At 43.0% G+C, this 14841-nt stretch overlaps 1 protein-coding gene across 1 annotated transcript in view; it reads left to right on the top strand.

Annotated features, from left to right (window-relative positions):
- cacna1hb (calcium channel, voltage-dependent, T type, alpha 1H subunit b) overlaps nt 1–14841 on the top strand; it is a 67149-nt gene that overhangs the window by 34932 nt on the left and 17376 nt on the right. Inside the window, exons 12-22 of the mRNA XM_050045105.1 lie at nt 136–321; nt 598–715; nt 3730–3885; nt 4633–4720; nt 6235–6458; nt 10520–10831; nt 11348–11448; nt 11724–11847; nt 14031–14099; nt 14289–14473; nt 14570–14696. Of these exons, the coding sequence (XP_049901062.1) occupies nt 136–321; nt 598–715; nt 3730–3885; nt 4633–4720; nt 6235–6458; nt 10520–10831; nt 11348–11448; nt 11724–11847; nt 14031–14099; nt 14289–14473; nt 14570–14696 (1690 nt within the window). The remainder of the gene's footprint in view (nt 1–135; nt 322–597; nt 716–3729; nt 3886–4632; nt 4721–6234; nt 6459–10519; nt 10832–11347; nt 11449–11723; nt 11848–14030; nt 14100–14288; nt 14474–14569; nt 14697–14841) is intronic.

Raw genomic sequence — 14841 nt, 5'->3', positions numbered from 1 at the left:
GGCTTCTGTGGGCGAAACTAATGCTGACTTCAAAAGAATTATAGCTGAGGTTAAGTACATATTGATTCCTTTGGTTGCTTTAATGTGGGTTTAATTTCGTGTTTATAATCAGCTTGTCATCGTCGTGTGTTTCAGTGTGTGGGAGATTGTAGGTGAGGCAGAGGGAGGCTTATCGGTGCTGCGTACCTTCCGTCTGCTGAGAGTTTTGAAGCTGGTCCGCTTCCTTCCTGCCCTGAGGAGGCAGCTGGTGGTGCTGATGAAGACCATGGACAATGTGGCCACGTTCTGCATGTTGCTGATGCTCTTTATATTCATATTCAGGTATATTCTTCCTTTCTCTGAAGGCGATACTGCAGGGCTGACTCACGAGAGACTCACAAGATAGTTTCTCAGCTTTAATTACACAGATTATACCTTACAAAAATCACAATCATTACTTCTGACCTTTTTCTTACGCTGTTGTAGAGCATATTGCCACATGTATCATCACCTTTTGTGCACACACAATTATTCACCCAGGCAGCATTACATATCCATATTAAATTACCATGTAATGAAAGTAATGCATTGTGTTTTGTGTCTGTTTGTGTGTTGCAGTATCTTGGGGATGCATTTGTTCGGCTGTAAATTCGGTTTGCGACAAGATGGTGGCGACACGTTACCTGACAGAAAGAACTTTGACTCTCTGCTCTGGGCAACTGTCACTGTGTTTCAGGTTAGACAAACACACCGGCATGCACAGTCTCTCACACATATACACACATACAGATGCAGTGGAAGAAGAATACTCAGATTCTTTAGTAGAAGAACTAATACCACACTGTTAAAATACCCTGCTACATGGGGCGTCGGTAGCTTAGTGGATAGAGGCGATTCCTCGCTGCAGCGGTCGCGAGTTCCACTCCCGCTTGCAACCCTTTGCTGCATGTTGTCCCCCACTCTCTCTGTCTCCCCATTTCACACTGTCCTGTACATTAAAGGCAAAAAGCCTCAAAAAAATAATCTGAAAATAAATAAATAAAAATACTCTGCTACATTTCAAAGTACTGCATTAAAAACATTCTTCAAGGAAAAATATGGAAGTATTATCAGCAAAATGTAAAGTATAAAAAGTAAAAGTACTAATTTTGCAGAAAATGGGCCCTGTTAAGCCTCGTTTCCACCAAGCAGTACGGTACGGTTCAGTTCAGTTGGGTACGATTTTTTTCTGTTTCCACTGTGAAAAGTTGTGGATGGTACCAATGGGACCGTTCCATACCGTTCCCATTTTTGGTCCCCCCTCTGTTGGGGTACCTAGCACACAGATCTGGTACTAAAAGGTGGAGCTGTGAACACTGCAGTCTGTTGATTGGTCAACAGTGGACAGTCACTCACAGTTTTATTCCTGTAACTATAAAATGAAAGGATGTTTTGCTGCCTCTTGCAGCAGCTGGAGTCAGAGAAAAAATAACTTTATTCACTGGGCCGACTGCCGGTGACTTTTAGGGTGGAACGTTAACTTGTAATGTTACTCAATGCACGAGTTGACGATGTGAATCAATCAACACACCTTAAATTTGACAACTTTAACCATCACTTTAGTTTTTATATAGTCTGAGTGGGTGGAAGTTCGCTGCATAGATCATCCTCTCATTGGGCGGAACGAGCCACCCGCTGAAAGTCCCGCCCTACCACCTCCGGTTGCAGTTTTCAACACGTCCTTTACTAACTTTTGCGGTGTTTGATCTTGCGGGGATGTAGCCATTTTTCTGCCATGGTTCGCGTCCTGTAGGTGATATTTTTGTGGGCGTGTTACACCAAAACCTGTTTCCCCCCGGCAATATTTTTGCAAGCGCACCGTTGCTGTGGCACCTCCAAGAACGATTGTGATTGGTTGAAAGAAATACAAGTAGCCGGGGCGTTTTTTTTCTCCAATCTTAAAGTGAGAGTCGGCCCAGCCAGACCGTTCTTTTCTTGAGAAAGGTCTGGTGAGCGAGACTAGTTTTTATATAACATACACTTTGAGTAATGAGTGGATTTTCAAGCATTTGTATATACTGATTTCAACAGCACATATTCAAATCCTCACTCTGAGAAAAAAAAAGCATTGCGGAGCGTTGTTCCTGTGGGCTCCAGCAACACTAAACCCCAGAGCTTGCCTTAGAGGGACTAAATGCACAAACCTGCTATTTTTAATATACCCCATGGAGACAGACTCTCACTGCAGCCTGTTTTGTTTTGTTCTGAAAATGTCGGCATGCAGCCTTGTTCTGTGGACGATAAACGAGATGCAGACTGATGAAGGAGTGCTGGACGGAGCAGTGAGTGACAACAACCCTGCCCACATTTAAGAGTACTGTTTGCAATAGAAAAGCTAAGCAGACCTAGGGTCTAGGTACCATGTCTGAAGGGTTACTTTTGGTTCCAAAGGTACCATACCGAAAGTGTTTGGTGGAAACGGCGCTTTAGTGTTTTACTATTACTGAAGATGTTTTTGGATTAATATTCATGTGTATGTTGCATTTTACTGCTGTAGATGTTCAATCTACATCAGTGCATCATATTCTATAAGATCATCATATGTTTGTAGCGTGGCTGTCAGAAAAAGTCAGAAAAAGAGCTCTGTTTCCAGCTTTTTGACGATGTGTTTTTCAGCTGATCCAAGAGGGCTTTTACAGAGTTTATTTATTATAAGAAGTAGGATCATTTTCTTAACACAAAGGAACATTTCATCCTTCAGTTTGTCACAAACATGCAACAGCAACACATCTTGAGATACATGGTTTTCACTGGACAGGAAGCGTATGAAAAACTGTGATATGAAAAGAAGTTAAAGCTGTCAGACAAATGTAATGGAGCAAAAGTACAATATTTACCCCTTAGATGTTGTGGAGCTTAAGTATAAAACTGCATTAAATGGAAATACTCAAGTAAAGTACAGGTACCTTAAATTTGTACTGAAGTACAGTACTTAAGTGAATATATTTAGTTACACTTCACCACTGCATTGACTGCACTGACAAATACATTGAGTGAGCTGTGGCTTAGAGATAAAGCAGGTTGTTCGATCCCAGACTCCTCCAGTCTGCATGTCAAAGTATCCTTGAGTAAAATACTGAACCCCAAATTGTCCTCGATGGCTGTTCCATCAGTGTTCGAGTGTGTTAATAAACTGAGTAGCAGGTGTATGGTAGCTTCGGCCACCAGTGTAGGAATGTGTGTGTGTGAATGGGTGAATGTGGCTTGTAGTGTGTTTGGAAGACTAGAAAGGTGCTATACAAGTGCAGTCCATTTATCATTTAGAGGTATTTCCCCATCAGTGAATGAATGTTAAATGTAATTTTGAAATTAATTTGGTTTAGATTCAAACAGCAGCTGCTGCCGTCACCGCTAGTAGCCCTGACGACCCTCTCCATTATTTCATTTGCTCCAATTTGGGATCGCTCACACTCGATATTTCAACAAAATATAAAAACTCTCCCAGTGGGCAGGTAAGATACGCTTCACAAGCAGTGTGGGAGGAAGAGTAATGAAACAAGCACTCCACAGGAGCTCATTTAACACTGATGAGCATCATTACCGTTCAACTGACAATGAGATATTAAAGGAAGAATCCACTCGTATTATTCTTATTATTATACTGTACCTCAGACAGCTGCTAACATTGTGGGTTGCATCTCTGGTTGTGTTTGTATTTTTCATATCCGCACATACGTTTGACTTCCACCAACTCTCTCCTCCCATCTGCAGATCCTCACCCAGGAGGACTGGAATGCGGTGCTCTATAACGGGATGGCCTCCACCACGCCGTTGGCTGCCCTCTATTTCGTCGCCCTCATGACCTTTGGCAACTACGTCCTCTTCAACTTGCTCGTAGCCATTTTGGTGGAGGGCTTTCAAGCCGAAGTAAGGGCAAAGATGTAGTTTCATTTGAGCTGCTTAGAGAACGAGGCAGGGGGAACGAGACTAATTGAGCTCTGTTGTGCTGATGATACCAAAGCTGCCTACAAGAGAATAATCTCCACCATCCTGCCTGTGTGGTTTCTCCCCTCTCTCTCTTTATCCATCACTCTTTTTCAGTCGTCCTCCCCTCCTCTATGTCTCTCTCGCTTTCTATCCCCTTGTCTCTCTTTCTCTCTATCTCTCTTTCTCACTAACACACGCACGCACACACAAACACGCCTAGTTCTCTCCAGGGTAGGGATGTGTTTGATATCGCCTGCCATTCACAGCTGGTGAGCTTTTGTTGTTTAGTTTTCATCTTTTATCTCCAGCATCAGAGAGCACTTGCTCCCCCCCCCCTTATCTCAAACTCACACACACACACACACACACGCACACACACCCTTTGCCAAAGCCGTCTGCCTCCATCTTTCTGGCGTGAATTTTAATTAAATTCAGTAAAGCTTTATTGGCGTGACTAGAGGAGATCTTTGCCAAAGCCATGCACATAACTCAACTAGAGAACACTGGAGATCCCCTTCACCCGTCTGCCTCACGCTCTTTGTCTCTCAGTCTCTCCCTCCCAACTTGCTCATATTTTTCACTTTTACAACAGTCAACAGACAGTGAGAAAAGAGAAGGTGATGAAGATTATGATGATAGTGGTGATTCCAGTGATGTGTGTGTGTGTGTGTGTGTGTGTGTGTTTAGGGTGATGCCAGCAGATCTGAGACAGATGATGAGAGACAGTCGCTCTCCTTCGAGGATGAGGAGAAGCTGAGAGAGCTGTACGCTGCAGGTACAAACTCTTAGATCAACACTGCACTCACTTACAATCACCTTAAAGGATTGCTTTGGTTTATTGCAGCTGGCTGCTGTTGTTGTTGCTCTGTTCACCTTTCTTATTGGCAATATAACATCATACTCACCAGAGTTTGCTGAGACCTGGGAGTGTATCTTTAAAAAGATGTCAAGAAAGCAGACAGATGATGATGTTGAAGCAACATCATGCAACCTTTATTAACTTGAAATCATTAAAATGGTACTTTGACTTGTAATCAGAATAATGGTGCCTCTTTCCTTCCCACTCCGTGCACTGAATGCTTATCCTGGCATTATGTAATTTCTGATACGTGGGTAGGATCTCCCACAAGAAGTGCGTAATGCTTTACAGCACCACATCACACACAGCCAGCTAGCATGGCAGAGGTGACGAACCATTGTTGTAAAAGTTCCAATGTGATCTCATACCTACACGTCATATTTTGCCACTTGGGCAGAGGCCCCAGGTGTAACTAAAATGCCCCTGGTGTCATTATAGTGACACCATAAATTTTTTAGCAGTGCGTGAATTATACTTTGTAACTGAGCAAACTAATGCGGGTTGCAAACTGTTTATACTGTCCTGACATAAACTGTAGTGATCTGTCTCACGGCTAACTGGAGAACAACGGCAATCTGACAGCAGAGTCTGCATCCCTGCTAGTGTCCAGTGTTTCCTATGCATTGAATTATTTCTGGTGACCCGCCACAATATCACAACTGACCACCACATTTTGAATTTTATTTTTTTCCATTATTTAAAACGGGTCACATCTTATTTTATTGTAGAGCTGCATGTAGCGCATTGATTCATTAAGCCCTTCGTTGCCCAGCTCTCGCTCTCTGTTTATCCGATCACAAATGAGAAAAGATTTAGCTAGCGCACCCCACTGTCCCTCCGCCTCACTCCCCGCTGCTAGGAGACTACTTCGCTGGGGGGGGGAGCGGGCCGCAGCACAGGAGACAGAAATTCGGTCGACAGCTGTAGCATCTCAAATATAGCCAGTGCAAGCCTCAGCATCAGGAGTCACAGCAGGTTGGTGGCCAGCAGCAGCACTGACCTGTGTAACCCATGTAACGGCAGCAACAGAAAGTTTGCTGATCCGGCAGGGAGTTGGGGTGGCCTGGGATCAGAACCCTAATGCTGGGGTTTATGCTGGCTGAACTTGAGTTGCTACAGCTGGTAACTGAAGGTCCACATTTAGTGGTGTGAAATTGTAGCAGTGCCAAATCGCAAAAATGCCAATTCTTGCCCATTTCTAACAGCAATGTCTAAAAATATTGGTATCTACATTTTAAAAATGTCACTATGTTTTTTCTTAAAAAATAAAATGTGTACTGCACTTCAGGTCCTATAATTCCCTAAACAAACAAACCAAAAAACTTAATGTTGGCACATCCTCTGTGTCTTCAGTGGTACCTGCAGTTCAGAAGATAACAGAAACTATCATAATAAGTTAAATGTTTGTGTCTGCCTGTGTGTGTTTGCAGAGCTCAAGATCCAGGCCATGATGCTGAGCCCCAATGGTCTCCTGAACCCCAAAGCCTCCATGCCGCACCACCCTTCTCTTCCTGCTCCTCCTCCTCCTCCTCTTCCTCCTCCTTGTCTGCCAGTCATCACACACACCGCAGCCACACCCACCATAAACTCCAACCAGTCACGCCGGCCGAGTGGTGCTTCCATGGACATCCACAGCCTTGATCAGAGGTCACCGGTGAGCCTTGGACACCTGCCTCCTCTTATATTATCACCACATTAAATATCAGTGATAAAGTTGATTTACAGAAGCACTCAAAAAGAAAATGATGAAATATATTAAGAAAAGGAGATCAAGGCGGATCAAGCTGTGCTTTAGATGTGATAAGGAAGATGAATTTATGAATTCTAAAACAGCGGATTGTTTTGCACAAATTAAAACCCTTCAGTGTTGTCTTACTGAACAGTTATTAACTACATGAGAAAAAATAGCGTTTTAAAGCCTCTGGAAACCCAAATCCACAATAGCCTTCTAACTATGTAATTTAGGGTCTTATGTACATAATACTAAACATGTAAAAACAATTAGAAATCAGTTTCCATCCAAATTCGAAATATCTGTCTTTTAAGTTTTTGTACATTCTTGAAATTGGGTTTGATTTGGCCGTGGTTATCTCTGAGATTTATTACGCAATAAATTCCAAACCAATCATAAATCATCCGTCAGTTGTCTCATCCCGCCCCCCAGTGACAGCACAACAAAACCTTTGTGCTCCAGCTAAATCTGCCAGCTAAACTGGCTGAACCGCTCAGCTGCGACCCAGTGGAGGCTCTGCCCACGGCGGGCTCCCAGCAGCACTCGAATCAGGTTGACCGACTCCAGAGCCCGGACAATCCGAGCCTTTGCAGCTCGTGGAGCTGCAGGAAGAGGCGGCTTGTGAGTGGCCGGGCTTGCCCCCCGGGCCCGGTGCCGGCTCGCGGGGACGGGACGTAATGTGCACCTTTCCTCACCCCTAACCCCAACCCTAAGCAGTTAGCTTTGCTACGCATAAACATATCCCCAATCGTGGAGGTGATGCTGCGGAAAACAACACAATTTTAGCCGGAGGGGAACATTATTCGAGGCGGGCAAATACTTCTACACAACGCCAGAGAGACGGCCGGCCGGCACCGGTCTCTCCCGCTTTGGGGGTCGGTGTGTGTGTCAGAGTAAGGACATATTTAATCTATTAAGACTGTATGTGTTTGAATGAAAAAGGCTATTATCAGAAAAACAGAACAGATTTATGTTTTCAATGAAAACGTATCTCAGTGAAGAAAGGCAAAGCGCTAGCCTCCCGTTGTCATTCATCTCAGCTAACATTGCATGTAAAAGTTATGCTAACTATTCTACGAAGTAACATTAATATGAATCACAAAACATTTTGAAACTTACCATTCAGTGACCACCTGAAAGGAATCATTTTCAGCTGGCAGGGCTTCTGCTTCGTCCTCTGAATCATCAGAGGGCTCAAACATGTACGGCTGGATTAAATTTGTGGCAGCCATTGCTGAGCCAGGGAGATGTCAATCAAAATGAGGGAGCTGTCAATCAGAGCATTATCTGCCACGCCCACTCTGTCCTGGCAAGTGGTCTAAACAGCAAAATGAGCTGTTTTTAAACCAGGTTTTCTAATAGTTATGAATTATTTTCACTCAGACTTTTGTGGATGATTAATGAGACATTCAACTTTGATATAATATATGCATTTTTACTATTTCAAGCTGTGTTTCCAAAGGCTTTAAGACTTAACCTAACCATCGACTTGAATGCCTTCCCTTCCACATAAAACATTTACAAGGCCAAATATCTTGCAACCACCATTTTTCGGCCTTCTATTTACTCATGTCTCAGGTCTGTGTCAATATGTCTAATACCCGAGAGGATCCAAGCAAACTTACTATCAGTTCGGATCATGTGGTGTGTCAGAATCATCACAGGAGAGAAATGTGGTTTTTGAGGCGTGACAGGGAGTGTAACCTGTGTGCTGCAGAGAAAAATGACATGCATTGCTGCTCTTTTCGACTGTCGCTGCCTGTTAATTGGTGGCACGCTGCTGTCGGTGATGGTGTTCTCTCCAGCTGTGGATGTTGGAGTGGTTCGACGATGGGGATTTTCCACTGAAGTTTTCCTGGCCTTTTTGTTGTGTGTCAGGTGGTTTTACCAATTTGTGGTGTTTCTTTTGCTTGTAAAGTGTCATAGGTGCTTTTCATTGTCATCACCATCTTTTGAATCCAGTTTCACACAGCACACTGCACATTTTTCTTTCTTTTTACGGTACAAGCAGTGTTTTTGTCAGAAGTCGTGGCGAACAAATATATTTGTTCTCTGAAAAGCTTTTTCTTATATTGTATTTTTCTCCTCCATCTCTGAAACATCAGATTCATTTTCCATTAATGTCCTGCCCCCATTTTTCTGTGCACAGTTTGTCAGGTGGAGAAACGCTCACTTGTCATTTGTTGATCCAGCTTCTGCAGAAATCAGGAGCGCTCTGTGACGTTTTGTTTACTCTGTGTGCAACTATTTTTGTTTTGATTTTTTTTGGGGTGACAGCCAGGAGATATCCTGGCAGTAGATTCATAGTCACACACTCAAATCTCAGCCAATACAAAAGATGTTTGCCTTAAATATAAAACAAATTGCTCAAACAACCAAAAAAGCAGAGACTTGAAACAAAAAAGTAAAAATTGTAGCAGAGAGACCACAAACACAAACTTGTTCCCTCAGATAAATAGAAAGTGTATTAACGTAGGAACAGAGACACTGCTGGGATCCATTCCTTCTCTCATTAACGCTAAGTCCAATAAAACAAAATAGTCTGTCCTGTTTGACAAACAAATAAATAGATAAATTACAGAAACAAAATATATATGAGTCTAAAAGGAATTCCATCTTTCATTTCCTGGCAGTAGTTTAAAGTTTTCCAGCCACATTTAATTTCAATTCTTTCAAAAAACTGCAACACATACCTACACACACACACACACACACACACACCTGTGACAGTCAGACGGTCCAGTGGTTTTTTCTGTGACTGACCACTTTCGATGTTTGATTATGTCCGTTGTTTTATCTAGCTTGTGTTGAATGAAGGACTAAACTACCTTGACATAAAGCTTTATTTTTTACTGCGGTTGCCAAGCTACTGCTTGAATGGCTCTTGCTACCACCTCTGGAAGGCGCAGCTTTTTGACTTTTTCGTGACATCAGTTTAAGGCATCCAAATTGCACTGTACTTTGGTTGGTTACAGTTCGATTTGATACAAAGGATCTACCCGCTAATACTAACACAGCCTGGACAGGTCACCAGACTATCACAGGGCTGACACATAGAGACAGACAATCATTCACACTCACATTCACACCTATGGACAATTTAGAGTCACCAATTAACCTGCATGTCTTTGGACTGTGGGAGGAAGCTGGAGTACCCAGAGAAAATCCACGCTGACAGAAGGGCTCCCCCACCCAGAGGTTCGAACCCTCAAACCTTCTTGCTGTGAGGCGACAATGCCAACCACTGCCCCACCATGCCACCCAATAGTAAATATAATATACTGGTGCTGTGAAGGGAGCAGATGAGGCAGCAGAGTCTGCTGCTACACAGGCTGAAGTCGTACAATGCCGCAAGGGTAATGCCAGGATGTTGCTCCTTGGAGACAAGCACCCCTTAACAAGCTAATGACCCAGAGGAAGAGGTGGATATTTATATGAGCGGTCAATTTCAACATCTGCCCAGTTAGCATGAGCTAACATAGGTGCAGCGGCTGACATCCAACAACGAGCCGTTAAACTGTCCCATCAAACTCAAACTGACACCAAACAAATGTTAAACCAATTAGGTAACGTTAGCTGTGTGATGCTAATGGTTTGCCCCATCACTGTGTATGTGAGCCAGAGCAGGGAAAGGAGGTGCTAAGCAACGTGCTACGCGCAGCTCTGTAGCAAAGTCATTTTTACCCAATTTAAACAGTACAAAACAACACTTGCGCTTATCAGTTAATGGTCAGTGGTCGGTAAACAAGGTTTGGCTATCCGTCACCAAAAAAAAAAAAATTCTAAATCAGCAACCCTAGTCCTGATCATATTTCAGTTAATATACAGCCCTAATGTTTGTCCTCATGTGTAGGCCAGTATTTACTCCATAGCACCTCTACTGGCCAAAAACTCCACAGGCTACCTTTAATCTGTGAAGAATGAAATTATTTGTACTCTGAAAATCAGTCAGAAGTCCAACCAGTTGTTCCTGTTGTTCAAAGTTGCCCTCACAGGTTCCCTGGGACAGTGGGCCAGAGAGCCGTCGCTCCAGCTGGACCAGCATCGGCCGAGCCCCCAGCCTCCACAGGAAGAGCCAGTCAGGAGAGATGGAGTCCCTGCTGTCCGACACGCACACGAGCTCCAACCACAGCAGCAGGGAGCAGTCTCTGGACCAGCCGGAGTACCTGCAGGTGCCAGTGCTCCACTCGCCCGACTGCAACGGCACCACCTTTCACCTCCCTGACCACTGCTACGACGACGCTCCCTTGACCTCGCACTGCCATGGCGATCAGGAGGATGAAGAGCCTGAGGAGGTGCAGCTCCCTGCATTCATGTTATTCATTTAAATATAGACGTTGAAGTGGTTCATGATAAAGTCACAAAGAAAAGGCGTTTTGATGGTGTCCCGCTTCAGTTATTCCCAGTTAATAAAAGAACGTGTTTCAGCGTGTTCAAAAGTTCAAAAACTTGCTGTTAATTATGTTGCGAAGGCATAAATTCCAACCTTATTACCCTTGGACACTTTGAAAATATTTAATTAGCTGAATTTAAATTATAAGCAGTGTGGAGGAAATATTGGGAACATTGTTTGAAAAACCTGTGCTGAGTTGGAATTTTTATGTTCTGGTACAACATGAGGTCACGACTACAATCCACTGTTTCCACCGAGTAAATTAAAGTCAGTTTCATTTTGAATTATAACACGACCACTGCATGAGTTCGGTCATCTAATGAGTGAACATAATGATATAGAAAATGAACTAACAATGACAACAAAAGAAGTTATCATCATGTAGTCTTATGCAAATGTGTGTGTGTGTTCCCTTCAGAGTTTATGTAAGAAGCTGAAGAAGATGCTGGAGCCATATGAGCCTCAGTGGTGCCTGGAGCATGAAGAGTGGTCTCTCTATCTGTTCGCTCCACACAACCGGTAAAAACACACACACACTACACACACACACACACAGTGCCCCTGATATCCTCCTGAGTGTCCTAGGTGCCTTAAAGCACAGCATGTGTGAAAATTCACAGTTGAAGTGTGAAGGTTGCAGCCAAGTCTCAGTAATACACTGTTCACTTTATTATCAATTAAAGCTGGCAGAGTGAAAACAAACACATTTTGTGGACATGGCAGCGATGGAGGTGATGTTTGTTTAGCACAAACAGGACGAGCTAATTTATTTCCTTGTCTGTTTCTCTCTACAGGCTCAGGTTGTGGTGTCAGAGGGTCATAGGTCACAAGATGTTTGATCACATCATCCTCCTCTTCATCTTCCTGAACTGTATTACGATTGCACTGGAGAGACCCGACATACAGCCCAAAAGCATGGTAACACACACGTTTTTCGTCTTCTTTGTGTTTTTAAATGTGACATTAATGCATTTCTATTTCTTATGTAAATCACTATATCTGAGAGCTGCATCACAAATATACTTCCCTCATCTTAAAGGGACAGATCAGCAAAAAATCAAAACTACATATTTTCCCTCTTATCTGTAGTGCTATTTATCAGTCTAGATTGTTTTGGTGTGAGTTACAGAGTGCTGGAGATATCAGCTGTAGAGATGTCTGCCTTCTCTCCAATATAATGGAACTAGATGGCACTCAGCTTGTGGTGCTCAAAGTGCCAAAAAATACATTTATAAAAACTCAACAGCAATGTCTCTTTCCAGAAATCATGACCCGGTTACTAAAGATAATCCACAGACCTTGTTGTGAGCAGTTTTATGTCGGAACTATTTTCTTGCTACTGAACTACACATGCCAACCATATCACGGAGCAGATGGAAGCTTGTATGTAGTCATGGACGAGAGGCTTGTGCTTGCAAACATTAATGGCGTCCTCTTTGGCTGAGCTTTAACCACAGAAATAAAATTAGAGTACTTTTGTCACAGACATATACTTTCATATATTAATATACACTTATATATCCTACCAAAATACTACTATTATTATTATAATGTTATTGCTAAAAATTAATGTTATTGTAGCTATTGTCATGTCTCTCTGTCTCATTTTCTCTCTCTGTCTCTGTCTTTATGTATCATTTTCTCATATGGATCACTGTAAATTTATTCTGTTGATCTGTCCTGTACGACATCTATTGTACGTCTGTCCGTCCTGGCAGAGGGATCCCTCCTCAGTTGCTCTTCCTGAGGTTTCTACCATTTTTTTTCCTGTTAAAGGGTTTTTTGGTGAGTTTTTCCTTATCCGCTGTGAGGATCTAAGGACAGAAGCATATTCTTATGCTATAAAGCCCTCTGAGGCAAACTCTGATTTGTGATATTGGGCTTTATGAATAAGATTGTATTGAACTGACATTGCCATTCAAATCAGCAGAGCAGGATGGCTCAGAGCGGCAGATGCTGGCTAACTTCCCTATAAACTTCCATATAAACAAACCAACTTATGGCAAGACGTGAAGAAAGAGTGCAAGCTGCTGCTCAGCCAGCAGCTGGGAGGCAGAATCTATGCTGTCAAACTATCCGTCCATTCGTTTTCTTGACCGCTTCTCCTCTTGAGGGCCGTGGGGGGCTTGAGCCTATCCCAGCTGACATTGGGCGAGAGGCAGACACACCCTGGACAGGTCAACAGACTGTCGCAGGGCTAACACATAGAGCTAGTTCGTGTTAAATACTTGTTGTCATCATAACAACTAACAACAATTGCCATTTTCTTCTGAGCTAGTCAAATGACCACGGAAAACAGTTCAATGTCCTTTCTGCTTGTTTTATTTCTATGGCTGTGACATATGTTAGCTCAGTGGTACTAGGTGAGCTAGCAGTAGATGCATGCTTCCCTCTGCGTAGTGATATGGTTAGCGGGTGTAGTTCAAAAGAAAGAAAATAGTTTCTACATGAAACTGCTCACAACAAGGTCTGTGGATTATCATGAGCACCACAAGCTGAGTGCCATCTAGTTCCATTATATTTAGAAAAGGGCAGACATCTCTAAAACCGATATCTCCAACATTCAGCAACTCACACCAAAACAATGTAAATCGATAAATAGCACTGCAGGTAAAAGGAAAAATATGTGTAGCCTATTTGATTTTGTGGTGAACTGTCCCTTTAAGTTCAATGTGATTCTAACCTTGACCATAACATCCAGTCTAAACCTAAAACATTCCTGTAAAGACGTGAGGACTGGCCGCGCTGTCAAGGCTTCAAATTCGATATCAGTCCTCACAAAGATAGAAGTACAAGATCACACACACACAACACAAGCTGTCAATTACAGAGTAGTTCATTTGCTTGCTGCTGATGTAACAGCAGTTTGGGAGTCATTATAAGAACACGTGCTGTTCTCAGTATGTTTTTATTATGTTTCTACTACAATCGTAATGGATTTTTTTTCCCCAGCTCATTATGTAACACGTTGCAGTTAGAGTCCAGAATCAAAGCTAAAGCTACTAGGACACGAAACCCTTAAATTGACAAATGTGCTTCTCTGTGTGTGTCGGTGCGCACTCACACGTGTATGTGTGTGTGTGTGTGTGTGTGTGTGACAGGAGCGGGTGTTCCTCAGTGTGTCCAATTACATCTTCACTGTGATCTTCGTGGGTGAAATGATGATCAAGGTAACCATAACAAGACACGTTTCCTGAACGAGCACTTCAATCCAAAGTCATTTTCTCGTCTTACTTATAAAAGGGCAATTTTCTTCCTGGGTGGGGATCAGAATTGCTTTCAAACTCATTTTACACCTCATATTAATTTATTATTTCAGTAATTTTGCTGGATCTGTGTGTGCCTGTGTGTGTGTCAAGGTGATCGCTATGGGCCTGTACTTTGGGCATGGCGTGTACCTGCAGAGCAGCTGGAACATCTTAGACGGACTGCTGGTGTTTGTGTCGCTCGTGGACATCCTGGTGTCCATGGCATCAACAGGAGGTAATCGAATCTTTGGCATCCTGCGTGTGCTTCGTCTCCTCCGCACACTGCGACCACTCAGGTGAGAGTAGATTTTCTCTTGTGTTTACTCCATTAATATTTAGTTTACTTGTGTAGCATGTGCGTGACTGTGTGTGTGTGTGTGTGTGTGTCGCAGGGTGATAAGTCGGGCTCCTGGTTTAAAACTGGTGGTGGAGACTCTGATCACATCTCTCAGGCCCATTGGGAACATCGTCCTCATCTGCTGTGCTTTTTTCATCGTGTTTGGAATTCTGGGAGTCCAGGTAAACATTTATACTGTCGAGTCCCTGTTCACCCGCTGTCAGCTGAAGATAAGCCTCATTATTTTAGGGATTTTTCCGCATTGAAAAATACTCAGTTTAAACTTACTTTCACCCGGTTTTATATGCCCAAACATCCAAAGCTTGT

Source organism: Epinephelus moara, chromosome 5 (genome assembly GCF_006386435.1).
Source record: "Epinephelus moara isolate mb chromosome 5, YSFRI_EMoa_1.0, whole genome shotgun sequence".
NCBI lineage: Eukaryota > Metazoa > Chordata > Actinopteri > Perciformes > Serranidae > Epinephelus > Epinephelus moara.
Note: the sequence above shows the minus strand (reverse complement) of the source record. Positions and strands in the feature narration are given on the sequence as shown.